Below are 26936 nucleotides of genomic sequence, written 5' to 3' on the forward strand. Positions count from 1 at the left end.
GGTCTCTCTACCCTTAAGCAGAGTGAAGCTTCAATCAGTGCACACAATCCAGCTACAGATGAAAATATAAGAAATGTCATTTGAAAGCCAGATTCCTTCTTCTATGGGAAAGGGAACAGCTGGGATTACATTTTCAACTATCCTGAGCTTCCTTTTGCCATTACAGGAGGATCACTCAACACATATTTGGTAGGAGCTGATGTAGAGCACTGTTTCCATGGTCTACACACAGTCCTTTGGGCCAGAGCCACCACGGGTTAATCCAGGCAGAACAACAGCAGAAAACATTTCCTCTGGGGGCAAATAAAACCTTTTCCAATCTTTCCCTCCGCAACTCAATAACAGCAAAGCTTTTGTAAGAATGTGGGTGAAACATGCAAGTTATATCCTTGAAGACGTCACACCCACTTTCAGATGTCCAGCAGACGACAGCCTGGCCATGTCCTATTTTTCCCTGCCAGGTTATGTGGGAGAGCACACACAGAGAGCAGGCACTCCTGTAATTATAACTTTCATCTGCCTTACCCCAGCTCCTGGGAAATGTAAGCAGAAACCCTCGCTCTCACTGCTGTGTGACCCCTGCCTACTGTCTCCAGTGGTATTTGCTGCTGTGGTCTCCCTCCCACTGTAGGCTGTCTCCCAAAGTCTTTTCATTTTGGAAGGTGTCAAGTAAATGGAAACACTGACAGGTGGAGTAATTTAAGCATCTGGAACCCAAACTACCATTAAAACGCTGGCACACACGGGAACACATACTAATATCCTGAGGAACAATAGCCAATCTGAAAAACAATAGGCAATTTTCCTCTGTCTCCTGCTCTTTTTATGGCTCATACTACCTGTCAGAAGGAGCTATTAAAGTGCCCATACTGCAGCATGGCAGAGAGGAGGGGGAAACCCAAAATATGGTACAAAATATTCTCCCTCAAATTCTACCCATCAAAGGGAATTTAATCTCCAGCTGTCTAACATTTAAGAAATATCAAGTAAAATGGTGAGAATAGACTGCAAAATGCTGGGTTTTGCCATTATGCTCACTACTGAGGGAAACATTTTTGATGGGGTGACCTTTGCATCGAGCTGTGTTCTTACTGAAATGCATTCTGCAGACCATGGAAAAGGCTGCTCCTTTTGACAGCTGAACTCAATACATAAGAACTATTTAAGAGAAGCTGCTTTACAAACAGTGGGTGGCAGATGACAATTAGGTTTTTTCTTCTGTTATGGTACTGGGGGGGTATGGGAAATCATCGCCATTAGTCACAGTGTGCTTGATACAACAACAAAGAAGGACCAGGCTCTCTCTGTGTCCTTTCCCATGTTTTACTTCCCCTGTGTATCTGCACACATCGCCTTTACTCCTCTGTACATGCACACACACGCTCATTCTTCAGTCTGTTCCCAATTTTATCTCCCTTTGCTTTAATTCAACCCTAAATATGTTAAATATTTAAACATGCTAAACGCAAATTTGGGAAGCTTCCTGAGCTGTTGGAAGCATTTTGAGTTGGTCCTTGAAGATCAGGATAAAAAGTTGAATCCAAGCAAGACAGGGATTAAAAGAGGAGGAGGGGAAGAAGAGCAGTGCTGGGAAGAGAGGGGACACGGCAGAGATCCTGTGGCAGCTCTCAGTTACACGGACAGCAGGAGCTGGCACAGCAGCAATGTGGAGCTGGGACACTGGCGAGGCAGCAGCTCCAGCTGGGCAGGGCCAGGGGGTCCTGCCTGCAGCCCCTCAAAGCTCGAGTGGGCCAGCAGCTGTGCTGGGCCACCAGCCCATTCCCCTCAGCAGCCATGGGGTCCTCCAGACACGCCTGGCCCATCTGAGCCCACAGGCTGGACACGGCACCAGGAGAGGTGGACAGGGCAAAGATCCCTAAATCCCTGGGAGAGGGGCCCAGCGTCCCCCCAGCCATGGGCAGAGGTGGCCCAGGAGGGAGCAGCAAACCCACGGAAAGGCCTGGTTCTGGAAGCATCACCTCCCTCTGTGGAGAGCTGCCCCCAGCTCACGGCTCTCCTCTGCCCCACCAGCCCAGCCTGGAAGCACCAGAAAAGCCCAGCTGGGTCTTCCCATCACCTCCCCTTCATTCCCAATGACCCCACCAGCAAGGACCCTGCTCTGAGCTGCAGTCCTCACCAGGAAAAGCTGTGGCACTCCCTCGTTGTGTTCCCTGTTGGTACCAGCACACAGGGACCTGACTGTGCGCTGCCCTGGGTTTGAGGACACTTCTCAAGCACCAGACCACATCCTGGGCTCAGCATGCAGCACCTTTTCACAAAGAAAAGGACTAATTTCACCAGACTATCTGCAGTAAAGTGACTTTTTTCCTCAGCTTGGCAGACACCACATCAGACTGATGGGGCAGAGGCCACGAGGGCTGCAGACCCGTGTTCAGCATGGGCCCGAGGGTGCCATGGGAGACACAGACAAGGACATTTATTGAGCACATTCCCATCAGGCGAGAGAGTAAACAGAAGGGCCAGCAAAACTAATAAAAAAATCCTATCAAGAAGTTATTTGGCCATAAATGAACATCAGGGTGGCAGCATCAGATATGATGGTTCTCAAATACTTTCCTTTCCCCTGAAGGTCAGGCAGCCCTTTAATAAAATTTGAGAATCACAGCTGTAAAGTCTATTCCTGCTTCTGTTCTTTGCCTGCAGAGAGAATATATATGCATGAGTCTGTATTTCAGATAGCTGGGGCTAAGGATAACTCAAAAGATCTTCAAAAAAGGATAAAAACATCCTTTGTCATACAGCAGCTCCCAAACCCTGATTTTGGTTGAAAATAGGCACAGTCACATGAAAAGCTACACAGAGCATACAAAAGGCAACAAACAAAAGTATGTGAATTCAGGACACGGCTGAATCATTTTAATATCAGCTGAAGCTTTGAAAATGTGATTAGCATATAGTTAGGAGACACTTCTCCTTTGCATCTAAAAATACCATGCCAGCTCTGGAAGAGAGCAGCCACCAGCAGAGCAGGAGTTGCATAAGCCTCCCTCAGCCATTGTCTACAGGGAGCAAAAGGGCCCCAGGTGCTTCCCTGGCGTTGTGGAAATAGCAGCTAGTTAATTTAGCAGTTTGATTTTTATGGCACTTAGCATAACAAACACATCAAGGTCAGCCTGAAATAGTCAAAACGCATCCATATTCACACCACACACCGACATCCTTTGATAAAAGGATGAGCATCTCCCATAGCACTTAAAAAGAGATACCTATTTTTAAATGAAGTAGGGAACAGCACGGGGAGCCCAGTTTCGTGGCTCTGATTTGCACCAGTCCGTGCTCCCACACAGCAGGGACAAGAACGGCACCCATGGGCTGCTCTTGAACGGTGCCAGCAGAACCCTTCCCTGCCACGGTCCGAGCCGGGGATGGGACGGGCTGGCACGGCCCTGGGACGCGGGCAGACGGGCCGGGGAAGGCCGGCTCAGCAAAGGGCAGCAGCCGGGCACAGCTTCTCGAGTTCAATCAGCTGTGCTGGTTGTGGGACAATTGAAGTTTGCTCTGCTTTTAAGTACCCACTAAAATCACCTTTCTAAGACAGCTGTTTTGAGAGCCAGAACTGTTCTGAAATTGGAGGGGCTTTTCTTAAATCTGTGGGAGCCAGGAGCAGCCCTCGTCCTTCAGACCATAAGTTGCTTTATCCTTCAGGCTGGGTGCTAAAGGCAAGGAGATGAACGTCTCCTAGACTGCAAGGGAAAGCTGAAATCCCGATCTTTCTCCAGCCTGGGCAAGGGCCCCTCGCTTTCCCCGTGCCCTCCCCAGCTGAGCCCTGGCTCGGGCCCAGCTCGGCCGGCTCCCCACAGCCCCGTGCTCCCCACATCATCCCGGCTGCTGTTCTGGGCAGGCGGCTGTTTTTACTTAAGGCAATTCTGTGCTTTTCATTGTGTTTTTAATTTTCATTTCACCGAGATTCACTCCCACGACCGTGTTTTCTGGCTTCTTCCAGTTTGTGCCCTTTATTTTTACTGCTGGAGTCAGAGATGATTATCTCCAAGAAAGAGATTTCAGCTGCGTTATATTGATGGTAAGTGCTGTTTTTCCTGCTCTGTCTGATTTTCCATGCAAGATGCTTTTTGTGTAGCTTTAACTGTTGCAAATTGTTTGCCACGTCTCCAAGTTTCCCTTTCCCTGCTGTGGAAAGTGCCAGCACTGCTGCAAGGAGGGGACTGCAGCCCCTGGCAGGCCAAAGGAGCCATCGCTCAGCCCTGGGCAGGACCACAGGAACCCCACAAGGGCAAGCTGCCCCGGAGCACCGCCTCCCCAGTGCCTTCGAGCACCTCTGTTTGTGTGCCCCAGGCAGGAGGGACATTCCAGGGCACAGCTCCTGACAGCAGCAGGGAATGGCAGGATGCCAGCGGGCTCCAGTGCTGGCAAACAAGCTGTGGCACCTCCATCCATGACAGCACATTCTCCAGCAGGAAATGGAGATCCTCCACCCCGCTGGAAAATTGCCCAGGCAGCAGGGAAGCAATGCTGAAGCCCAGGACTAAAGACTGATGCCACCCAACGTCGGTATGAGCTGGACCTGGCCAAGCCTATCCTTCTGGAGCATCATTTTCTCCAGGAGGTTTATGAAGGTGCCACATGAATCTCCAACTCTGACTAAGCACCTTCCTCCTCCTGTCAGGCAGAGATGCCCTCCCCACCTCTCCAGCAGCGCTCTGTGTTAGCCTTGCCCACGCTTCCTTCCCAGCACCGCAGCTGTGTGTTCGTGCTTCCACCAGTCCTCAGCTGCTTCCTCAGCCACCTCTCACCGGCCCACAGCAGCCCCACTGCTCCAACACCCGTCACACAGAGCCTGGCAGTGCCACAAGCTCCCTCACCTCTCTCACTGTGCTGGCACCCAGAGCTGGGAGAGCAGACAGCCCTGCAAGAGAGGGCACGAGCAGGGAAGCAGTGTCCCCACACTGCCACAGGTCACCAGCAGCCACAAAGGATCCAGCAAGGTCCCTCCACTGCTCAGGCTGCCCATGCTCTGCAGGGGACACTTGTCTGGCTGCAGCCATCCAGTGCTGTACCCTCAGCATCGGAGTGTTTGCCTTGCTGCCAGCTTGTCTCAGCTTAACTCCCTGCTCATCTCTCAGCTCTGCAGCACCTCCCAGCACACCAAAAGCCAGCAGGACTGTGCCCATACAGACCCTCACGACATCCCACAGACCTGGAAATAATCTATGTCAGGGCAATGCAACAGAGCAAGCACTACTGAAAGTTGCTGCTGCCTCAGCATTTTTATTTTCAATCAAAGCAGCATTTTTTTATTTTTTGTAATAGTTTTTCCCCCTTTGGCATTTTTGTTAAAAGACCAATAGGAAAAATAATCCTCAACAATCCCAGAGCAGAAGTTACAAGCAGCCTGATACCTGGTAATGAGATATTTCAAGCTCTGGTCTGGCACTTTTATGGTATTTCTGAACCAAGCACTCAATCAAGTGGACTTAGAACAGAAAGTTTGTTACTCCCAGGTTTTTCATCTTACATTTCAGCAAAGGAAGAATACAGTACAACAAGGCAGGCAAATACCTCGCAAGTAAATACTTTTACCACAATATAATTATTCCCCTCAACAAAGAGGCTTGTGAGATGACTCCTGAGACAGCACTCAGCATCCACAGCCCACCTGAGAACCCCTTGGCTTCTCATCTGAAATGCCTCATGACTTTTCTTAAGGAAAGAAGGCTCTGACAGCCCCTTTGTCTGTCCCTGTTGTCTTCCCTTCCCCAAGCAGCTGTGCAATCCACCAGACACCTTCACTCAAAGTTTAAGCAGGACAGTAGAGGTCCAAGATTGTCCATGTCCACACATTCCTACATTAAAATGTATGCAGAAGAGACGAGAAACTGCTGTTTCAAAGCAACAACTCAGAGATGACGCCCACTGTACCACTCAAGTGCCAGGAGATTTGCCTGGAAGCTCTTGCAAGGGGATCCTTCTCCCTGTGCTGGTTGGCAGTGTCTGCCCAACACAGACCCTCAGAAAAGCTTTCCCTCCCTCTCTGCTCCAGGATCTTGGGGAGGAAATGGCAACAGGAGTGTGTGATGCCCTCACTGAACTGGTCAATGCTTCTACAATTACTGCAGGCCCTCTCTCCCTGAGGAGTACCAAACCCCACGGCAGGAGAAGGGGCAGGGCTGCCAGCCCCCGGCACCTGGAACCACAGAAGAGCAGGACAAGGCTGAGATGAGCAGGGTGCCATGAGCAGAAGGGAAGGTAACCTGCACATTCCAGCAGCCAGCCTTATCCCCACCCGGCTCCTCAGGAGGCAATAAAGCTTTCACCCAGTCACCTTCACATCTGGGACTGAATTCCTGTGAGATAATCAGAATGTTTCCACTCCCCTCTCACTCCAGCCGCAGCTCCAGTTAAGGCTGCGGGCTGTGGTCACCCTGCCAGGAGTCCCAGGGAGGCTGGCAAGGGGTGTTCTGCCCTTGTAGGAGCTCTGCCAGCCCCAAAAGCGGAGCAGAGCCACTGCGGGCAGGCAGCTGAGACGGGGGAAGAGCCAGGCGGCCGCTCGGGCTGCTCTCGTTGGCGTCCCTTTGATACGAGGGAGACACAAGGGCTGTGCTCGCCCAAAGCCACTCGCTCACTGCCCAGCGCTGACCGCGCCCAGGCACCGGCGCTACTGCAGAGCCGTCTGCACTCTGCCCACAACGAGCCATTGTTATTTTTACGCACGCACACACAGACACAAGCAAAGAACCCTTCTCGTTTCAAGCTGTGCTATTATGCTAAGTACAGAGAAATAAATATGCCACACTGTAGCTAATAAGTGTCATTCACATCAGTATTTATTCCAAACATGTTTCCCCCATCACGTCTGTTCTGCCTGGAACTGCTCATCACTAAAGAGGAGACCTTTATTTCTAGTGATTTAAGCAGACAAGAGAGAGTTAGCAATTAAAGCACACTTTTGTACAGTTTAATTCTTTTTATTTCAGCTATCAGGGAGCGTTATGCGCTATCCCTGTATCTATTTCTGGAGCCACCACCTACCAGCACTGGGTTAGTAATTCAGCAATTTGCAAGATTTGTCCTCTGGCCTGGGCACAGGAACAAGGCTGACTCCTGACGTGCAGTGGACTTGTGGCTCCCTGCCCACGTCCCACTCCACAGGACAGGGTCTCTTGCAGGAAAATGGACTCAGAATCATTTTCGTTCAAGCTCAGATCCATCCCTGCACTCCAGCACTTCACTCTCACCCAGTGCCTGCGTTGGGTGGTGGCTGCAGGTGGCTGCAGTGCCAGGAGCTGCCCCAGCACTCCCACAGCCACAGCGGGAGCTGCCGGCAGCCCGGCGCAGATCCAGGCACCTCCAGCTGCTCCCTTCAGGGATTATTTCTCTGCTCATCAAAGGCTGGCAAGGACTGGATGTCATTCAAGAAAAGTATTTCAGAGCTAAAAATAGTCTCCTGATTTTTGCTTCCCTCCCAGAGCAAACACCTGCCTGGCAGATGAATTCAGTGGTCCTACGACACACATCTCATCTTCCACCTGATGTAACACACTCTGCACAAGGCTTCACATAAAACCCCAGCTCCTGCTACCTGGGCTGGACTAGAATGTTGAACTGAAAATAGAACCAAGACAGAGATGCACCACCAGTCATGGAAAACAAGACTTTGGCTTCTGCCCAAGAGGGACAGATCCGTGAGCCCATCCCGAACAGAACAAACAGGGGTCCCAGCACCAACACAGCCAGGTGTGCAGCCAGCTCTGACACCCACAGCCTGCCCCAGTGAGGCAAAAATACTTTCAAACTTGAGGAGTGCAGATGCTGAACGGAGGGGCTAATGTTGCTGCCCTAAGGAATGAATCCCAAGGACTGAAGGAGGGCCAGCGCTAATTACCAGCCCACACAGACATGTGGATTACGTGTCGAGGATCCTGTTATGCAAGAATACAGCTGGGCATGTTACTGCAAGTGACGAGACAAGCATCCATGTGAATTGCAGAGGTGTAGGGAGAAATGGAAAAAATAACCTTTAATTTCTCCCTTTTTTTTTCATCCTCATGGTTAAAGGCCCAATTTGTAAAGATACTAAAAACCTAAATTTGTCATTGACGCTCCTGGACTTTGCTTTTTAAAATGGGACAGAACAGTGGACTGAACACCAACTGGGCTCCATCCATGGAGCTAATGAGAGTGGGAAAGTGCCCAGAGGTGGGCTTCAGCAGCAGCTTTTAACTTCACCCATCAGCTACTTTTCCCCTACTCCCCGACATAATTCTTGCCTCTTCCTGCTTACAGCCTCGTCCAGATGAAAGCACAGATAACTTGCATCACTGGAAGACAACAAGAATGGTTGTGCCACATTTCTTCCCCACAAATAAAGGGGCCAATCCCACTCTAATCTAGCTGGAGAGGTGAAGATGGAGGAGTGTTGCACATAGACATTTCTATGCAAGATCACGTACCAAGTATTTCGGTACTTTTGCCTTTTTCATATTTTCTTATATTAAGGCAAGAGAGACATCTAGATGACGGGCAGGGGACTGCAAGCTCCTAGAAAAAGAGTTTTCTGCAGAATGTGTAGCATGGTTTGTTCACAGAGTGGGAACAATAAATCAAGTGAATTAAATACAAAAAAAACAACTCCTAGTCATAAATTATAAAGGGCCAAGAGGGACTAGCAATGGATAATAGAGTAACAGCAATGCTCTCCATTTCCATGGCCCTCACACAGCACTACCCCCAAACTGTGGAAAAAGCACCTCCTAGGCAGTCTGAAAGTTTGGGGGGGGGGGTCACATACCCTGCCAGAGCACTTTGTCCAAAAGCAGACAATGCCACACAAATGCACACACAATGATTAAGTGCAGCACCAGCAGATAAAACCCTCAATAAAATGTAACTAAACTAGACTAGGAACTTGAATCCTGCCCCAGCACAAACGTACCAACAGCATCACTGTTCCCAGCTCCATCACATGGCTGATGAGATGGGCTGTCCTGAGGATCAGGAAAATTACAGCCCATTACTGCATTAACACAAGAGCAGCACCTGAGCAGAGAAAACATCAGAGGCATGAGCAAGAATGGAGGGCACCAGCCTCTGAAACCCCATGACTCCACTAGAATAGTTCTCCAGACTAAACTGTGGTTGAATCCATCCAGATATTTACTGAGAGATGGATATTTACATTAATTGGCAGTGAGACATAGCCTTGTCTTGAACCTAAATTAGCTAAATAACATTAGACAAAAGGATGAGGAGGAAAAGGTGCATTTCCAGCAAAGCCACTGTCACACCCCAGGCTTCTTAGCCTGCTGCAGTATTTTGAAGATCCACACTTATTCTCACCTCCCGTATTACCTTAAACCAGGCTCCAAACGTCAAAGACAGAAAAAGCCCTCATTGCGGAGCAGGGCACAGGAGCCAGGATATCCCTCCGCTCACACCGGTCCCCCGCAGTCTCCAGCGATTGCCGGTCGGATGCTGCCCTCTGTTGCCACCTTCTCCTGCTCCAGCAAGCAGGAGTTTCCCCGGATTCGCGGCACGCAGTTGGTTCGAGCATCCTTCATCCTCTTCCTAAGCCGTGGCAGCAGGAGCAGCGGCACCGCGAAATGCTGATCTGAGCGCACAGGTGAGATCGGGCTGTACCTCGCAAGGGCGTCACCAACCCTCTCCCAACTACTTCCAATTCGCTCATTTTCACAACTAAATTAAGTTCTGAGCCCATTCTAGCGCCTGGGGCTGGACTGCTACTGCTGACCCCTGCCCGTGACCAGCTGAGCCGTAGGGAGGGGCCGCGGGCAGTGCAGCTCCAGCACGGGCTCCCCATGAGCGGCTGCCCCACGGCGCCAGGCACGGAGCGAGGGGGTCCGGAGGGCTGTAAAGGACACGGAGGTGACACCATCGCTTCCAGTCCGGTGTTGGACCACAGGGGACCCAGGACAGCACCAGGGGCAAAGCCAGGGGCTTCCTCAGGGGTCACACACCCTGCCATTCTCCCCACATGAAGGTCAGCTGCCTCTGTCCCACAGGGGACTCCTCCACCACGGATGTTCCCTCTGCCCCACAGGTACCAAACCCCTTCTGTGAACTAACACTTGACCCTTATCACCTGTTGTAATCCACGCTGCACTTTCAGCTTTGTGCCGTTTTCCCTCTCACCTCCTATCAATCCTTTGCTTACCCAAAATGCTTTTACCTACAAACTGCTTGCCCAAGGCATATACCTGCCCTCAGCCCACTAAAAATCACTGAGGTTAAAAAAAATACCACTTTCAGGTTTTAAACTTGTCTGAGTCAGAACTCCTGCAAACCCATTTAAAGCTGTCGTGGTGCAGGGCACGTCATCATCTCTCCTGTCAGCTCCCAAGCCCCCCTTCCAAAGTTCTTGGCTCTCAACCAGCAGCTGAGGAGTAAAGCTCTCACCAGCGAGGTGCAAGCTCAGAGATGATCTCGTGAACTCAAATCAGTCCCATCAGCTTCCACATGTGGTAAGCCTGGGTGCAGTTACATTTGTAGATATACTGTGGAAAAGGTGCTTCTGCTGCTGCTTCCTTTCCAAGTCGCTCTTGTTACATCAGAGCTCTAATTTCCATTTAATAATTCTATAAAAGTTGCTGGGCTGGCTTGTGAAATAATTCACAGCTGATTTCTAACTGATCTGTCAACTGAGAACATCAGAAATTGTTACCTCAGGAGTCTCTGTAAAGGACACACACAGCTAAACTGGGTCAGAAAAATTACCATGCATGTCCTGTGTAAAACTGAGTTGAAACACAACTGCCAAACTAGCAGGAAACTTGCCATTGTAAATTAACCTAAAGGAAGCCTTAAAAGTGTCACTGACCTTCTTCCATTAGGTGTAAGAAACGTGTCTATTGTAGACTTGATAAAATCAAGACTTTATAAAAAAGGAATAGCGCAATCTTGATACTATCTACGGGGTTACTCTGAGCAAGAAGTACAAAACCTCAGGTGTCAGGTGGTACTGCAGAATATGCATTAAGGATAGGAAAAACCCCACCTGACATTAAATAGCTTGATTTGGCAACAAAATAGGGGTTAAAACTTTGTAACCACTCTAATTCAGGGTACACGATCTTCAGCTAAGCAATTTGTTTCCAGTCGCACTGAGCAGTGGTGTGAATGTTTTGATGCTGTCTCCCATCCACACACACTTTGTGACCTTAACCATCCCAGCTGTGACAGAGCACATAAACCAGCTTTAGACTGTGCCCCTGCTCCTCTCAGCCAGGCTCAAGCCAGGACGCTGGTGCCAGCACATTTCCTGCCAGCACTTTCAGAGCTCTGCTGGCCCTCCACCGCATCAGGCGACACTGCATTTGTCTGTCCAGTGCAAAGCCGTTTGCTCACCAGCATCACCTTCTCCTTTTCTCCCTAAGGAATAACAGACTGAACCGAGAGAGGTTACAGAGTTCACCGCTGGTGCCTCAGGAGTCGCTTCCACGCCAAGGCTCTGGGAAAAGGTTTGTGATAAAGTATCACCTTCAAGGCACTTCCAGTTCAAGCAACTGTACACAGTGGGCATGGGGATGCATCACCAAGAAGGAAAGCTTGGTTTCCAACTGTTGTATCAGAACCACAAATTCACCAGCTGGTTTAGAGTGTGTCGAAACGGGCTTGCTACATTTCCGTAGGCTCCTTCCAGATAGGACTCCAAACAAAGTGAAGTAAGGCAGGGCATCTCCAGCTGCTCCTGGAGGACAGTGCAATCAGCAATCCCTGATCCTCTACCAACTCACACTGGACTGCTCCAGGTAGTGCCTTGAAATACATTCGATTTCTCTGCATCAAGTACACTGTGCTGTCATGTCTCTGAAGCAAACACCAGCTCATTCAATACTAAATACTCCCTATCTGTAGGTTCTGACCACCTCACATCCTCACTCTAAAAACGAAACCCCAAACAGTTGTTTCTTTGTGCCAACATACAAAACAGCTATACGGCAACTACTCTACCCAAAATTCTGGTGCTTCAAAACACTTTCGAAGTAGAAATTTGAAGGAAAAGAATTACTCACCTCCCAACCTCAGTTACTCCTTACACTGTATGATGTGGAACAAGTTCATGATCTGAAATCAAACTTCAACCATCTTAAATTATTCCAGAATCCCACATCCCACAACTTTTTTAACCATAAACAGGAAATACCTTCTGGCAAGGCATCTTCTGTTATTGAGCTAAAAGGTGAAACTCCAGAATCACACACAGATAACTGTGGAGACACATGTGCAGAACACCTGCGAGGTGACCCCATGCAGGACAGCTGGGATTAGCATTAGTTTAGCATTAGAGCTCCCCTGCTGAGGCTCTCTTGTACAGTGACCCCAAACTGCCACTCCAGGGGTAACTATCAGAAGTACCTCGTATCATTAACAGAAACAGAACTGTGACCAGGGATGGTGTGGAACCCAAACATCATCTGAAGAGAAGCTGGAACTTGAGCACTGCTGAAGAGCTGTTACAAGCACTATCACAGGCAGTGCTCGAAGTCATAAAAATACCGACTGGAAACACCAGAGTCCATTAGAACAATTTATTAGTATCCTCTTTTTTTACAAGTTTTAGAAAAAGAATCCCAGGATTTTGCCTCCTGTGTGTTTTCGTCTCGCCTCCTCATGGTCCATGATGCCAGCTGAGGTTGTCAGTACAATGTACCTGCCAAGAGAGAGCAAATGTTCAGTTCATCTCTGTTCCAGGCCAGCGCAGAGCTGACAGCACCAATTTCATCTGTGTTACAACAGCAAGGCCTGTTCCTGTAAGAACGGGCCCAAGGCAGTGAGATTGGATTATCAACAGCGCAAAAGCAGCTCCTCTCACGAGCACAGCTCTGCAGCACACACAGAGCAGCGACAGCCTTCTGCTCTCCAACTATTTGCCTCTTTCCTCGCATATTCCTGCTGGGCAGTCTCTGTCCAGCTGCTGCAGCAGCAGGAACTCTAAGGTTTCTACACCAAGTCCACTTCTATGCTCCACAGATGCTGCTCCCCAGTGCAGGCAGAGGTGCCACGGTGGCAGACAGCTCCCTCAGTGCTGAACACTGCCTGGTGCAGGGGAGGAGCTGCATGGGCAGCAGCTGCCACTGCTAATGCCAACATCTGCATTACCAACACACCCCACCCACACAGCTTCATGTCTGAGAACCTCCTGTCCCACCACTCTATAAATACTCTAAAACTCCCTCTGACAACACACAGAGTAGCTACACAGGGACAGCTGAAGCAGGAGTTACTGCTGGAGCTTTAAGAACAGAAACAGCACAGAACTGTTAATCCTTCCTTTGATGGGACAGACTGGCTGAGGCTCTGGAGACTCTTCTAGCTCTGCCATCCTGCTGCACTGGGATTTACTGCGCTTGATTCCATACACTTTGTGAGGATACACTGCATAATAATAAGATTTCCTGTGTTGGGGACGTTTGTTCAACAAGGCTCCAAGTCCCTCATCACTTCACATCTGATTAATCTGCACACAATCATGACATATGAATTCAAGTTGTACAATCTGCTTCCACTGACTGGGTAACTTACATAACTCCTCCTCCATTTAAAAATGGCCATTTATAAAACCAAAACAAGTGTGAGAAAAGTCCAATTTTCCATTAAACTGTGAAATGGTAAAACAAGGATTTTACCAAAGCCAAGCAGAAACAGACCTTGCTTAGCAGTGCCCCTTTAAAACTGGTTAAAAGGGACATTATATGGAGGATGGAATTTTAAGACTGGAATTTAACTCCAGGCTGATCAGAGGAAAGGTGCAAGGTGAGTCTAACTCAGGCAGTCTGTGAGTGTAACATTTTTACACACAACACACACTCGACCCTTCCCCATACTCACCCAAACTGACGGGAAGGCAGCAGGTTGTTCTGCCACTTTTCCAAATCCTTCAGCTGCACATCAAATCTGGGACTGATTACACCACACTGTAAAAGAGGATTCCATTACAAACTGAACAACTTTATGGAGTTGCACATTTGTGATCCCAGCTCCCTGCCTGAAGGACTTTACCAATGCTGTTACACACTCTCTGCACTCCCACCCGGGGCCCCCACCCCAAGCAGCTCCTCACCCGTTACTTCCTCAGCCTCGCCCCCTCCTCCTCACCTCAACAGCCTTAAGCTGCTGCTGAAGCTACACCACCCAAGTAATGCCCACACCTGGGGAAGCACAAAAGCACGCTGTAACATCAGCAGAATTCCTGGGATTGCTCAGGGATATTCCACCTCTAACCATCATACATAGTTAGAAAACAAAAAACCATGTGGATTTTAACCAGGAAGAAATTAACATGCATAGAAGTTATTGGGATTTTCAAGGTAATTAGTTACTGACTGAGACCACCACCTCATTACCTCACTGGCTCCAATTATCATAACAACTATCCAACACCAAACCAGCAGCACACCTTCCTGCACTATGCACACTTTTGTGAACTAAACAACTGTTCCCTTATTGCAATGACTGAGAGAAACATTATACCCAGCTGCAGCCTGGAAGATCCATTGCAAAATCATCCTGAAAGAGTTCAAGGAACACTACCCTCAAATCTGACCTGCATTACTCTTATTACAGACACATAACACTGTAATTGCTACAGGAATTTGGGAGTGTCAGGATTATCTGCCTTATACACTCACACAATTTTCAGATGCAATTATTTATTCATCATGGAGACAGCCCCCTATATATTCTGACCAAGTAATTTTTTTATTTCTTTACTGAAGAGCCAACTCTCACTTGAAGAGCTTAACTGTGAACAATGATGCACAGCAAGCCACTACAGAACTACACAGCTCAGTAGTTTGAGACATAAACATTTAAAAACTTCCAAAACACACATGAAATGCCTCATATGCCCCAGGAACTTAACAAGCACCATTAATGTAACATTCAACTTTCCCTCACTGCAAGCAAAGCCCACCTGGCAGCAGGAGAAAGGTTTGTCTTCTCCACATCTGCAGGTATCAAACATCAACTGGAAACCAACTCAGCTCCTATCTCTTAAGACAAGTCTTCCAGATAGCTTAAACATCAAAGAAATTGAGAAAGCACTAGGTAGCCAGAAAGCCTTTGAAGAGAGAGAAACACACAGCACTTGCAAGCAGACTTCCCTGAAAGCGTGTCTTACATATTCAGAGTTTAAAAGAAATGTAATGAGTGACCCAGATCGTTATGAAACTAGACAAATTAACCAGCCTTTTAACTGACAACATTCATGCTACTCTTATTGACACAGATTCAACAAATACCGCCTTCTTCACAAGCAGTTCTTTCAGAAATGGGGCAGACAAACATAGAATAAAAAAACAGTTCTCCTTTAAACACCTCCTTAGAGAACTGAATTCAGGAAGACAAATCCTACCTTGTTGAGTCTGCCTGTGAGGTTGACAACAATCTTCCCAGCTCTGTGATCATCAATTATCTCGAATTCACCGATGTAACCTGCAGGAGACCAGCACACAGACAAACAGCTAACACTTAGCTACAATAACACAACTAATTAACTATGTTGCACCAAACTCCTTCAAACCCCTCGATTTACTTCTTTTACCACAGCAGCACCCCCGGCCACGGGGGGAGCACGGCCAGGACTTACCGTGCTTCATCATCACGGTCAGGAAGCGGACGATCACTTTGGAGCACGGCCGGATGAGCACCTGGCGTTTCCCACGTTTCTCTGCATTGTTGATGCTTTTGAGAGCATCGGCCAGAACGTTCATCCGCACCATGGTGCCTGCAGGAAGGGCAGCAGTGAGCGCGCCGGCTCTTCGGCACGCAAATACTGAGCAGAGCTTCTCTTAACGCTAATTTTAGATCTAAAAGATCCAAGGCTGACAGAAAGTTGCATTAAACCTTAAAAAGCACTCCCAAGCTAAATAAGTGAGCCAAGTCACACGCTCAGCTGTGATCAAGCATCACCACTACCACAACACGTCAGGAAATCTGACACAGTTAAACTTTGCTTTATCAAAGCACACACACAATTTCAAAACCACCGTCCAGACACCATGTCAGCAGCGTGACACCTCTCCAGGTAAATCAGTTTGGCCTTATAACCCAACTAAAACACAACTCCATACTATCAACCCTGTGCAATAACTAGATCCTATGTGATATTAAATCAACAGATGCTGCTCGGCTCACTGATCTGCAAAAAACCTGCAGGATGCACAAACACAGCACTTCGGAAAGGAAACCCGGCAGCAGCTCTCACATGCTCGCGAAAGGAGCCTCGGAGCACCCCGGCACGGCAGGGATGCCCCGGCACTGCCGCCGCTCTGACACAGCCCGGGCGCTGCCAGAACCGTCCACAAAGGTGTCCGTGCCCCGGTCACTGAGGCAGGTCCTGCAGCCCACGCGGACTTTCACCACTGCGATACCACCCCCCGCGGGCCAATTCCCGCCCCGGGCAAAGCCGCCAGCGCCCCGCGCCGGGGCCGCCCCTCTCCGGGCCCTGACCGCGCCCGCTGCCCGCGCTCCGCCACCTCCTCCGCGGCCCCGCCGCACGATCCGCACGCCCTACAGTCGCCAAGCTCGGCGGTTCCCCCGCGCCCTGCTCAGCCCAGCTGCCCAGAGCTCCGGGCCGGGCCCGGCCGCCGCCCCGGCTTCCCGCCGCGCATCGCGGGGCCACGGGCGGGAGGGTGCCGCCCCCCACCCCGCATTCCGGGGGCTCCGGACGGCGCCACGGCCGGTGCCGGCGGCTCAAACCGGGCCAGGCGGGTGGGGCGGTGCCCGCCGCCCCCGGCGGCGCGGGCGGGACGGGCGCGGAGGGCGGATGGCGCCGGGACGGGGCGGATGCGGCGCGGCCGCGGCCCCAGCGCCACTCACCGAGAGCGCGATGGCGGAAAAGGAAGAGCCCGGGCCGCGCGGGGTGATGGGAGGGCCAGCGGCCGGCGAGAGGTATCGCGAGACTTCGCGGCTCAAGCCTGGCTCTCCCCATTGGCCGAAGCCGCGCGCCGCACTTCCGGAGCGACAGCGCCTCCCGGTTTCCATAGGAACGGGGACGCTCCGCGCGGGCGGGTATGGCGGCACGCGAGGGACAAAAAGCGACACCGGGCCGGGCGCGGGGCTGCGGCCAGCAAAGGCCGGCTGACGGACGGGCTGTGTCCGGCCCCAGAGCCAGCCTCAGGGCGGAACACGGCCGGTGTGCGGCACCTAACCCCGTGTCCGTGTGTAATACAGCTCCGGGGCTGTGTCCGGCCCCAGAGCCAGCCCCAGGGCGGAACACGGCCGGTGTGCGGCACCTAACCCTGTGTCCGTGTGTAATACAGCTCCGGGGCTGTGTCCGGCCCCCGAGCCAGCCCCAGGGCGGAACACGGCCGGTGTGCGGCACCTAACCCTGTGTCCGTGTGTAATACAGCTCCGGGGCTGTGTCCGGCCCCCGAGCCAGCCCCAGGGCGGAACACGGCCGGTGTGCGGCACCTAACCCCGTGTCCGTGTGTAATACAGCTCCGGGACACCGAGCCCTGTCACGGCTTGGTTCACACATCCAGGATCTCTCCCACCTCCCGGCAGTGCCAGCTCAGCTCAGCACCTCCCCAACCCTTCCCAGATCTCCTTCTTGACTGAAAAATGCATTGATGCCTTTTTCTGTACATTCACAAAGAGCAAGGCTTCAAGTAGTTTCTCTTTAGTCTGTATTTACCTATTCAACAGTTACAATGGACACTGAAGAGAGTTCACTTTAAAACAGTAATCTTTTAAAACATTAACACAGGTTTTAGCTTTTTAAAGAAAAAAAGTTCAGTTTTAAAAAAGGAGGGAGAGGTCATAGAAAAGCACAAACAATTCAGGCTTATTTACAGAGTCAAACTCAGCATATTCAGAGTGATTTTGTATACAGGCAGACAAACATTCATAAAACCAGATGTGCTACAGGGCTCCACGACAACAGCAGTTTCCAGAACAATCAGCTGTTAAGGTTACACACACCTCCACTCATTTTCTACAGTCTCAGTGCAATGAGTTTACACTACAGCTAAATAACTGAACTACAAATTTATATATTCTGGACCCCTACTCAACACATTCTCAGGTACATGCAGCCAACAGAAGCAAACAGATTCAGTGAGACAATGGAACCACTTCTGCCCCCATTTTGGATGTGGACCCTCAGCTATGGCCATTCTCACTCAGCTAATTGTCCTCCTGCCACCAGGATCAGTAGTAACAAGCCTCCAAAAAGCATCAACCTTCAGAAATGCCTTTCACACTTGCTGCAGCCGCAATCAGTGATCAGCAAAACTAACAGTAACAGAAATACCATCAGGCATTACAGCTCTGCTGTTGGGACAGTTATGCACAGGGTCTCTCAGTTTGATGAGACACTGAACAAGCTCCATACACCAAAGGAGAGGATCTTTCAGACAGGACCAGCTCCAGGCTGCAGAACCCTACTCAGCACAGCAAGAGACAAACCCACAGCAGTTGCTGGAGTGACTTTTTCACTTCATCAGGGAGCCAATTAAAAAAAAAAAAGTCAGTGAGCAATACAACTTCTATTGTCTTAATTATACATTAATTCTCAACACTGTTCCCAAGAAAACCTTTTACTAGAGTGAACAGCAGTTAAGTCTTCATTCATTCTTCTTTTCCTTGTGCTTGAGAAGTTTGTTGATCTCCCTTTTCGCCATTCCAATGTACTTTGTGATGATCCCATGTTGGTTTAGTCCAGGAAACAGCAACAAGAAACTCACTAGAGAGGAGAAAGAAAAAAAAGAATTAATACTCCATTAACAAGCTTCTATCACTCCGCAGTTCTTTGCTTCTCTTAAAACCCATCAACTGCTTGAAAAGAGAAAAACATAACCCTGCAACAAAAACACCCCACCACACTTAATCAGAAATGGCTGCTACCAGTCTCAATCCATTTCAGGCAGCTAACAAAAAAGTTCCTTGTTTTTTGCATGCTCACACTTACCAATAAGATAGGTCAGAAAGAGATTGTGAACTTGCTGTCCAATCCAGGCAACCACAGCAAGAGTGAAGAGCATGGTCATGAAGTACTAAAAAGTGAAAAGGGAAGAGTTACCACAAACTCGTTGGGGATTCTCCCTTCCCTTCAGTATTTGGCACTACTTCAACATTTAAAACTAACTCGAAGCTTTCTGGCTCTTCCACACCTGATACCTATGCACACGTGTGTTAAAATTGAGATTACAGGATTACCTGTAGCTGTACATTCTCACTTATTTTCAGACCATCAGCTGGACAGGGTGCTCACTCTTTTTTGCACAGATATCCCTTAGTGCCAGACCGTGCCATCCCCACACACTGCACCCAAAGCTGGCTTGGGGACAGTGGCTCAGTAGCTCATGTACCAGCTGACACACTACTAGAGATACACTGCTTTGGACAGTTTATGCACACTGGAAACAGCCTGTTTCCAAAAATTTACCTATCCAGAGAAATTCAGTGTTCCTTTATCTTATTATCACGGGTATGCTCCTAAACTGCACAGGACTGCAAGTTTTTAAGTCTTGTACCTTGCCACTCCAGGTCTGAATAAACGTGTGACCAGTACCAAGTCACAGCCAGAACTGCCAGGTCTTGGTTTGGAACATCAGTTCATTCAGTGCTAAAACACTTCAGACAAAGCTAAATCAAACAAAATCTTAAGACAAAAGAGATTAATTCCTAGAACTCAATACCATTTTAGGCTTTTCTTCCTTCAGAGTGAAGAGACGCTTCCACCAGCCAACAATCCGGCGACGAGATTTCACCAGGTTGCTGCAGATCTCATGAAACCTTTGCTGCTGTTCCGTGGTCCTTTTATCAGAGGGAGGGAAAAAATACAGAAATAAGAATTCAAGGTTTAATTTAAAATCTTAAAAAATCTCTCATGGCTTTTTTCTAGCAGTAAAAATGTATCCAGTGCTTATCCTGGCATTTGCTTTGCTTGGTTTGATACCTCCAATTGAGCACTGCAAGGGAAGTGCCCAGGTAATCTTCCTGTATGCTGACTCCATTAAACTGCCTCCCAAAGAGCAACCACATTCAAACCAAAGACTACTGATCTTAATCTGATACCAGTGTGATACACACAAGTAATCATATCTACATAAGAACATTTGTCCACTAGTCATCTTAAAAATTCACCTTTAACTCAAAATTTAGTTCAAATTAGGTTCTTCTTCAAGTTACTGCTCTTATACAAGCCTTGCCCTTTTTCAGACCTGTTTTAATCACAATCACATTCATACTCTTTGCATTACTCTCTCCCTTCATCACATTTATTGCTGCCTCTTTCCAAACATACAATCAATACTCTTCTACATAATTTTACTTCCTCGTATCTATTATCCATTAATTACTAAAATCTAGTTTAGCAGAACTAACTAGCATGCTTAATGGAGAGTACAGGATGTGCCTACTTCTTCAAAAAATCTTACTTTTCCAGAAGAAAAGGAACACTAAAGGTATATTGTAGCATCTTCCAGAAAAAGAATGAAGAACACCTTGCCACTGTCCTCACTTGCTGTATTAAAGAGATTGCTGATTTCCCACTACAGTAACTCTACAAAGTAACCATTTGATATCTGCAAATCAGATATCTATTTTGATAAAGATCATATTTACACTCAAGAAACTGTTTTAATTGAAGCTTTCCTCACCACTTATTAGAGCCAAAGATTCGAGGAGCAAGAGCAGGAACCAGGTAATCAGCCAGACAGAGGAACATAACGAAACAGGAGACACCTGAGAGAACTGATGGGTCCAAATAGTAGATCATCCTGCAGAAAGAAGAGGAATTATTTCTGAATGCTCAAACCACTAAACACTAGACATGCTTGGTCACTACTTCAGTCTGGCTCAGAACTTCCAATAGTAGACCTACTCTCTTGCCTAACATCACACAAAATTACAAAAAATATATTTTTCTCTTAATATACCAGATAAGAATATGCTACAAGCAAATCAGGTACAAAGTTCAGTAGAAGTAAAAATTCATCGTTATTATTCTGTCAGAAATTGGCACACAGTGAACTTAACACTGATTGAGGGATGAGGATGAGTGAGGGAACACATGAAATAACCAGGCAGAGTAAAAGCTCTAATTTTGTTGTTCAAGTCACAGAACTCAGATCCACTAGAGGCTGTCATTTGCTCTGTCTCTCCTGGGAGAGCCAGCCAAACCTGTTCTGGACAAAAGGCCTTCAATCTCCACTTAGGACAGTGCTGCATTTTCCATATTCAGTTTGCCATCACTCAAACACAGAAGGACAACTGGATAAGAACCAGCTCGTCTCCTAAGAGTCTGATAACACCCAGCTGGGCCCTGTGCTCTCAACTGTACTTCACAGAACTTCCTGAACACTGAAACAGTAAAAGCAAAGAAAGGACCCAGTCCACAGCAGGGCCAGGTGTTCTGTACATCTGCACAGTGCTACTGTGCTGGATGTTTGAGGTCATTCTGATGAATTCAGAACCTGAAGCAGTTCTGCATTTTCACAAAGTATTATTCAGCACAAAATCTTTCCTGCTATAATCACAGAATTTACAACAGAATACCCTCAACTTCACACAATTACTTATTTTAAAAGTTACCTTTCAGTGTCATTTGACCTCCATTCTCATCACTTCCCCTGAAGACCATAACATTTATATTAGCCAAAAGACCAATCATCCCTGCCTCACCTGGTTCAACATTTATTTTTGTAACTCTTCTCCTTACTGCAGGAACAGATACAACTGCAAAACTGCAGAGCTGGCATGAACTGCTGTCTGTGCAAGGCAGGTCAGGTCATCTTGACTACCATGTTACATAAAGGCACGTCCACGTGCCTCCAGCACCTCCAATCAGACAGACAACATCCTCTCACCCTGCTGACTGGAAGTTACCCGCAGTCTTCCTTTTTCCCCTTCCTCAAAAGACATAATAGAGAATGTAAAAAAACCTGAGTTGTGCAAAAAAACCTGAACCTATCCTAAACACCACAGCAACGATGCAGAATAGGGTGTTTCGCCCTATGGAAACAGGCTTTCCATAATGATACAGCCATTGGTGTGGAGGGGGAAAACCAAGGGAGATCATGAGACCTGACTAAGAAGCAGGGTACAAAGAATGAGGGCAGAACATGAATGCACCACGGAAGAACATTCAGCTGAGCACAGTAAAAATCCCAGCAACTACTGCTGGCATACAGCTTTTGCAGAAAGCACTCTGAGCAGGATGTGACTCGTGTTACTTCCTGTTTTCAATTTCCAACAAAGTTCACATGCTTTAAGAAACAGAACCTGGAGTAAAAGCCTTTCTATGAGACTTCTCTAGATATCCTACTGACTTTCTTAATAGGTTTGGTACCAGCCACGAAGATGCAATGATGTTCCAGGCTCCCTCCAGAAGGTACTTACAGGAAAGAGAAGGAAACAACACTCATCAGTGCCAGAGGAAACCAGGCTCGCTCCCAGCGAAGAACTTTATCGGTCATCAAGATCACTTCTCCCCATCCTTGCAACTGCTCTTCCAAGCTTGCAGTTTCACCAGCCTACACAAAGAGAGAAGAAAACTCCTTTACCAACCAGAGTATCAAATTAATTCACACTGAAGTTGCTAAAAAAAACCCAGTGCAGTAATTAAAGATCTCAGTCACCAACCTGAGTAATTAAATTAGTAATAATATTGTGAGTTTTGTACTAAGTTGTGACATTGTAGCAGTGATACTTTAAAACAGTCAAGATCCTAGCAGCATGTATAGGCCAAACAACACCTCCTCCCAGATTGTGCCAAGGTGTTTTCCCCAATCTCCCATTTTACCGTACCCCATCCCCCCATATTAGTAGCAAGTTAGGTTCTAAAGCCTAGCTAAAGCCTCTCAAGTTTTCAGTGTCAACATCTGGAAAACTGTAACATGAGAACTATTTTAAAATAAATGTATTTTCCAAGACAACTCTACCACAGTAAACTGAAGCTTTCTAGCTGCTGTCCAATGCCAATTTCTTATTATGAGGAAGATGGATAAAGACTCAGAATCCACAGTAAAGTTACCCAACTGATCACATTTGGCCTGCAAAGCAAGTTTTCCCACAAGCTGCCCAAGACAGCCTTTAAATTCCACTTGCTATGTGATTCCTATATTCCTCCCTACACTCTCCTGTAAGGAGGCCCCACCTGTGCTGCCATCAGCTTGTTAAGCAGTTCACCTGAGGTGTTCCACATTTAACAGAGCTTAACAGTCTCCCCCCGCAGTGGGATATGGCATCTCAGAGATTACAAAACTCAGGTAACCGTGAACAGAACCGACTGCTGCCCAAGCAGTAAGAAGTGAAAAGTCATGAAGACACGCACGTCTTGAAGACACGTTTCACTCTCAGCTATGTGCTACACTTAATTCCAATTAGAACTCCGACACCACCACAATAACAAGGACAATACCGTTCCGTGGACTTTCCGCGAACTCTGGAGCTTCGCTCCAAGCTCTGAGCTCCCGGGGCTGCTCCCCGAGCTCAGCCTGGGTGTGCAGCACCGCAGCGCTCAACCAGCCTCTGCCCCTACACAAGCTTTTAAAGCGATTTCCCCATTTCCCACGGCAGCCGCTTACCAGTTCAGGCATAACTATATATATATCTCCTTGTGTTTAGTTAACTATTCAAGCCTACTTTGGCACATTTAGTTAAGCTGATCACCCAGAGCCTGCCGCTGTCCCGTATCGCTGCGGCTTCACACACAGACACAGACTGACACAGACAGACAGACAGACGCATTCGGGGTAACGCCAAGCGCTCCTGGGGGCTCCGGCCCGCGAGCAGCAGCGCAGCCGCCGACCCCGCGCCCCGGGCCCGCAGCGGCCGCCCCGCGCGTGGCCCCGCCGAGCCCACAGCGAGCCCCGCGGGAGCCAAACCGCGTCACACAGCGCGGGGCCGAGGCGGCCCTCGCCAGCCACCGCTGCGGGCACGGCGGGGCACGGCGGGGCACGGCGGGGCAGGCCCAGCTCCCCCGGCAGGCCCGAGCGGCCGCCAGCCCCCGCCCGGCCCCTGCCCGCCCTCACCAGCTGGTAGGCGCTGTTGTTGTCCCCCTCCGCCATCTTGCGCCGCTCCCGCACCGCCGCCCGCCGGCCACGCCCTCCCCCGCCACGCCGCGCCGCCTCCTTTTATAGCCTCCGCGGGCCGCCCGGGCACTGTGATTGGCCAGCCCCGGCGCCGCGCCGGCCGCCGGTTGGCTGCTGCGGTTCGAACGGCGCGCGGCGTGCGCGCGCCCCCTGGCGCGCCGCAGTGCGGCTGAGGCGGGGCCGGGCCCGCGCCGTGAGGGAGGGGCGGCTCCCGGCACCGGGGCACGGAGGGCGGCCTGGCCAGAACGTCACACCGTGAGCTGGGTTGGAGAAGATCTCCAAGTGCAGCCTGCGACCGAACAGCGCTTTGTCAACTGCGCCATGGCACTGAGGGACACACGTCGAATCTTTCCTTAAAACACTTCCAGGGACGGTGACTGTACCACCCCCCTGGGCCGCCCGTTCCAATGTCTAATCACTCTTTCTCTGCAGAAATTCTTCCTAATGTCCAATCTAAACCTCCCCTGGTGCAGTGTGAGGCTATGTCCCCTTGTCCTGTCACTCGTTTCCCGGGAGCAGAGCCCGACCCGCACCCGGCTCCGGCCTCCTGTCGCTGCTGGGGTCCCCCCGAGCTCCCTCTCCTCCCGACAAAGCCCCGGTCCCGCAGCTGCTGCTCCCCACACCGGGGCTCCGGCCCTGCCCAGCTCCACTGCCCTGCCCAGCTCCCCTGCCCTGTCCTGCACTTGCTCCAGCCCCTCAGTGTCCGTTCGGAATGAGGGGCCCGAAGCTGGACACAACACCCGAGGTGTGGCCTCGTCAGGGCCCAGCACAGGGCAAATTCTGTCGCTAACATCAAAGCCCAGCAACGTGTTTTATTTCCTTCAGAACTTGTGGCAGCATGGGAATAAACACAGGTGAAAGGCACTGGGATATAAATATTGTTTCTGACTCAGCTTTCTAACTGCTTTAGGCACGTGTGCTAATGAGCTTAATCACTGTGCCCAGGATGCAACACAAGGCTATAAATGAGAGCAAAGAAAACATCTCGGGCACCAAAACTGCTCTGGCACCAGCTTGATGGAGACAAAAAAAGAGAGAAGTACTGAGAAGGACACTGTAAAAGCAAACATATGTCCGTCCTGGTTTTGTCTTTCACAGGGTGCTTCTCACTACTCTAGAATGTAAAGAACAGATTCTATACTGAGTAACTTTCAAATTCATCCACATGCTGGTAAAAGCTAACAGTATTTTCGGGTAATATTTTGTGGAGTTCACTCTCAATATCTGTAATTTTACCACAGCAAAGCTCACACAAAAGGTGATTTCACAAGGAAGTGATGGCAGCAGTAATTTTATTAGTCTTTTAAGAGTATGCAGCCATACAGAAGCATGACCTCATAGCAACCTTCCAGTGTCTGAAGGGGACCTACAAGGAGAGGGACTGTAGTGACAGGACAAGGAGTAATGGGTACAAACTGAAAGAGGAGAAATTTGGGATAATATTAGGAGGAAATTCTTTACTGAGGGTGGTGAGAACAGGTTTGCCCAGGGAGGTTTAACCCTGGGAAATGTCCCTGCCCTTAGCAGGAGGGTTGGGACTAGATGGTGTTTAAGGTCCATTCCAACCCCTCGGCATTCTGTGATCCTATGATGCATTACAGTGCCTGGGGATATTTACAGTGCCCTGCAGCAGCACTGCTCTGTCTATCTGATACCATCAGCCAGCTCCTGGTTTCATCCATTTATATGATTCTCACCACAAAAACCCCAAGCACTTACCAATGGAAAAAAGTATCTCCAGCCTGTCCCATTCACCATCCTCCAGCCGGTTTTTCAAACACTAGCTCCCAAATCAGGCACCCTTGCAGCTTTTCTCCCGCAGAGGTGCCTTTCCCTCCTGTTAGGTGCTGCTCCATAACTCAGAGGGGCAGAGGGACAGGTGAGCACTGCTGGGTGCCCTCAAACCCAGCAATGCCAGAGGGACCATTGCACTGCGGAGCACAGGACGGGGCAGGGCCCTGCCACCCGCCCACTCCTCCCTCGCTGAGCAGCCAGGCCCTGTGAGGCACCACAAAAAATTAAAAACTCTGTGCCTACATGTACGTGTCTTTAGAAATCCCACTGTTAAAATCTCATCCCTGCTGTAGGAGGCAGAGGATGAGCAGCAGCTCAGGCCCCCTCCTGTGCCTCACCTGCACCCAACTGCTTTGCTTGCCTCAGTGCATGGCACAGACCATGCTGCAATGGCATCGATTCTACCTGCACCAAGATTCTCTCTTAGCAGATACACAGAAAATTAGATGCCCAAGCTGGCTTCAAAGCACTTTTAAAAGGGGCAATGTAATTGCTCTATGCACTTAGAACAGACACACAAAGTCTACATATCGAGCCTCCACCCTTTCAGCATACCTAACACACATTTGTTATGCTATTAATAAAAAATTAGCCTGATGAATGGCAGAATTGCTCTAATCAGCTATGCATTTATGTACACAGCAGTAGTTGTAGATAATATCTGTAATTTCAATGAAATTCTTTCGCTAAAATATTAACAGTATACTCATAACTTTTCCACTAAAGGAAAAAATGTATTTTATAATTTGGGGCCATGTTAACAAACACACAGATGGCAGGTGTCATCTCAAACTTTTTTCCCCAGTCAAATTCTTTAATGCATAAACTCAAAAGAAAAAAAAAGGCCTTTGAAGTACTTGAGTGTACTAAACCAGAATAGCTAATGTACCAGGCACAGAACATACTGATGAGTAATTGAAATAAATTAACCTTAAAGACTACAGCACTTAGAAAAACAGAGCTTTAACTTCTCCAACTCTCTGCTATTTCTGAAGGAATATGTTTATATGGTGTTTCTCCTACAGATACCCCAAAGCCGTTAACAGGGAAATTACCATTTGATCAGTTTACCAGAGAGTAGACAGCACTGACTGTCACCAATGCTTT

At 48.9% G+C, this 26936-nt stretch overlaps 2 protein-coding genes across 2 annotated transcripts; both read right to left on the reverse strand.

Annotated features, from left to right (window-relative positions):
* Positions 1–12510: 12510 nt before the first annotated feature.
* RPS15A (ribosomal protein S15a) lies at positions 12511–16873 on the reverse strand. Its single transcript, XM_048321300.1, has 5 exons — positions 16816–16873; positions 15584–15721; positions 15350–15429; positions 13825–13910; positions 12511–12646 (listed from the first exon to the last, which is right to left on the reverse strand). The coding sequence occupies exons 2-5, from the start codon at positions 15714–15716 to the stop codon at positions 12553–12555; spliced, it is 393 nt and encodes a 130-aa protein (XP_048177257.1). The 5' UTR covers positions 15717–15721; positions 16816–16873; the 3' UTR covers positions 12511–12552.
* Positions 16874–17607: 734 nt separating this feature from the next.
* ARL6IP1 (ADP ribosylation factor like GTPase 6 interacting protein 1) lies at positions 17608–24061 on the reverse strand. Its single transcript, XM_048321232.1, has 6 exons — positions 23976–24061; positions 22342–22475; positions 20601–20720; positions 19638–19755; positions 18908–18992; positions 17608–18682 (listed from the first exon to the last, which is right to left on the reverse strand). Exons 1-6 carry the CDS (start codon positions 24009–24011, stop codon positions 18564–18566), a joined length of 612 nt encoding a protein of 203 aa, XP_048177189.1. The 5' UTR covers positions 24012–24061; the 3' UTR covers positions 17608–18563.
* Positions 24062–26936: the final 2875 nt, after the last annotated feature.

Source organism: Corvus hawaiiensis, chromosome 16 (genome assembly GCF_020740725.1).
Source record: "Corvus hawaiiensis isolate bCorHaw1 chromosome 16, bCorHaw1.pri.cur, whole genome shotgun sequence".
Lineage (NCBI taxonomy): Eukaryota > Metazoa > Chordata > Aves > Passeriformes > Corvidae > Corvus > Corvus hawaiiensis.

Coding starts and splice junctions, on each gene's coding strand:
- RPS15A (XM_048321300.1), bottom strand. CDS start 15,716: ATGGTGCGGATGAACGTTCTGGCCGATGCTCTCAAAAGCATCAACAAT. Junction 15,430..15,583: donor GACCGTGATGATGAAGCACG/GTAAGTCCTGGC, acceptor GGTCTCCTGCAG/GTTACATCGGTGAATTCGAG. Junction 12,647..13,824: donor CTGCCTTCCCGTCAGTTTGG/GTGAGTATGGGG, acceptor CTCTCTTGGCAG/GTACATTGTACTGACAACCT.
- ARL6IP1 (XM_048321232.1), bottom strand. CDS start 24,011: ATGGCGGAGGGGGACAACAACAGCGCCTACCAGCTG. Junction 19,756..20,600: donor ATCTTTGGCTCTAATAAGTG/GTGAGGAAAGCT, acceptor CTCTGATAAAAG/GACCACGGAACAGCAGCAAA. Junction 18,993..19,637: donor AGGAAGAAAAGCCTAAAATG/GTATTGAGTTCT, acceptor TTCACTTTTTAG/TACTTCATGACCATGCTCTT.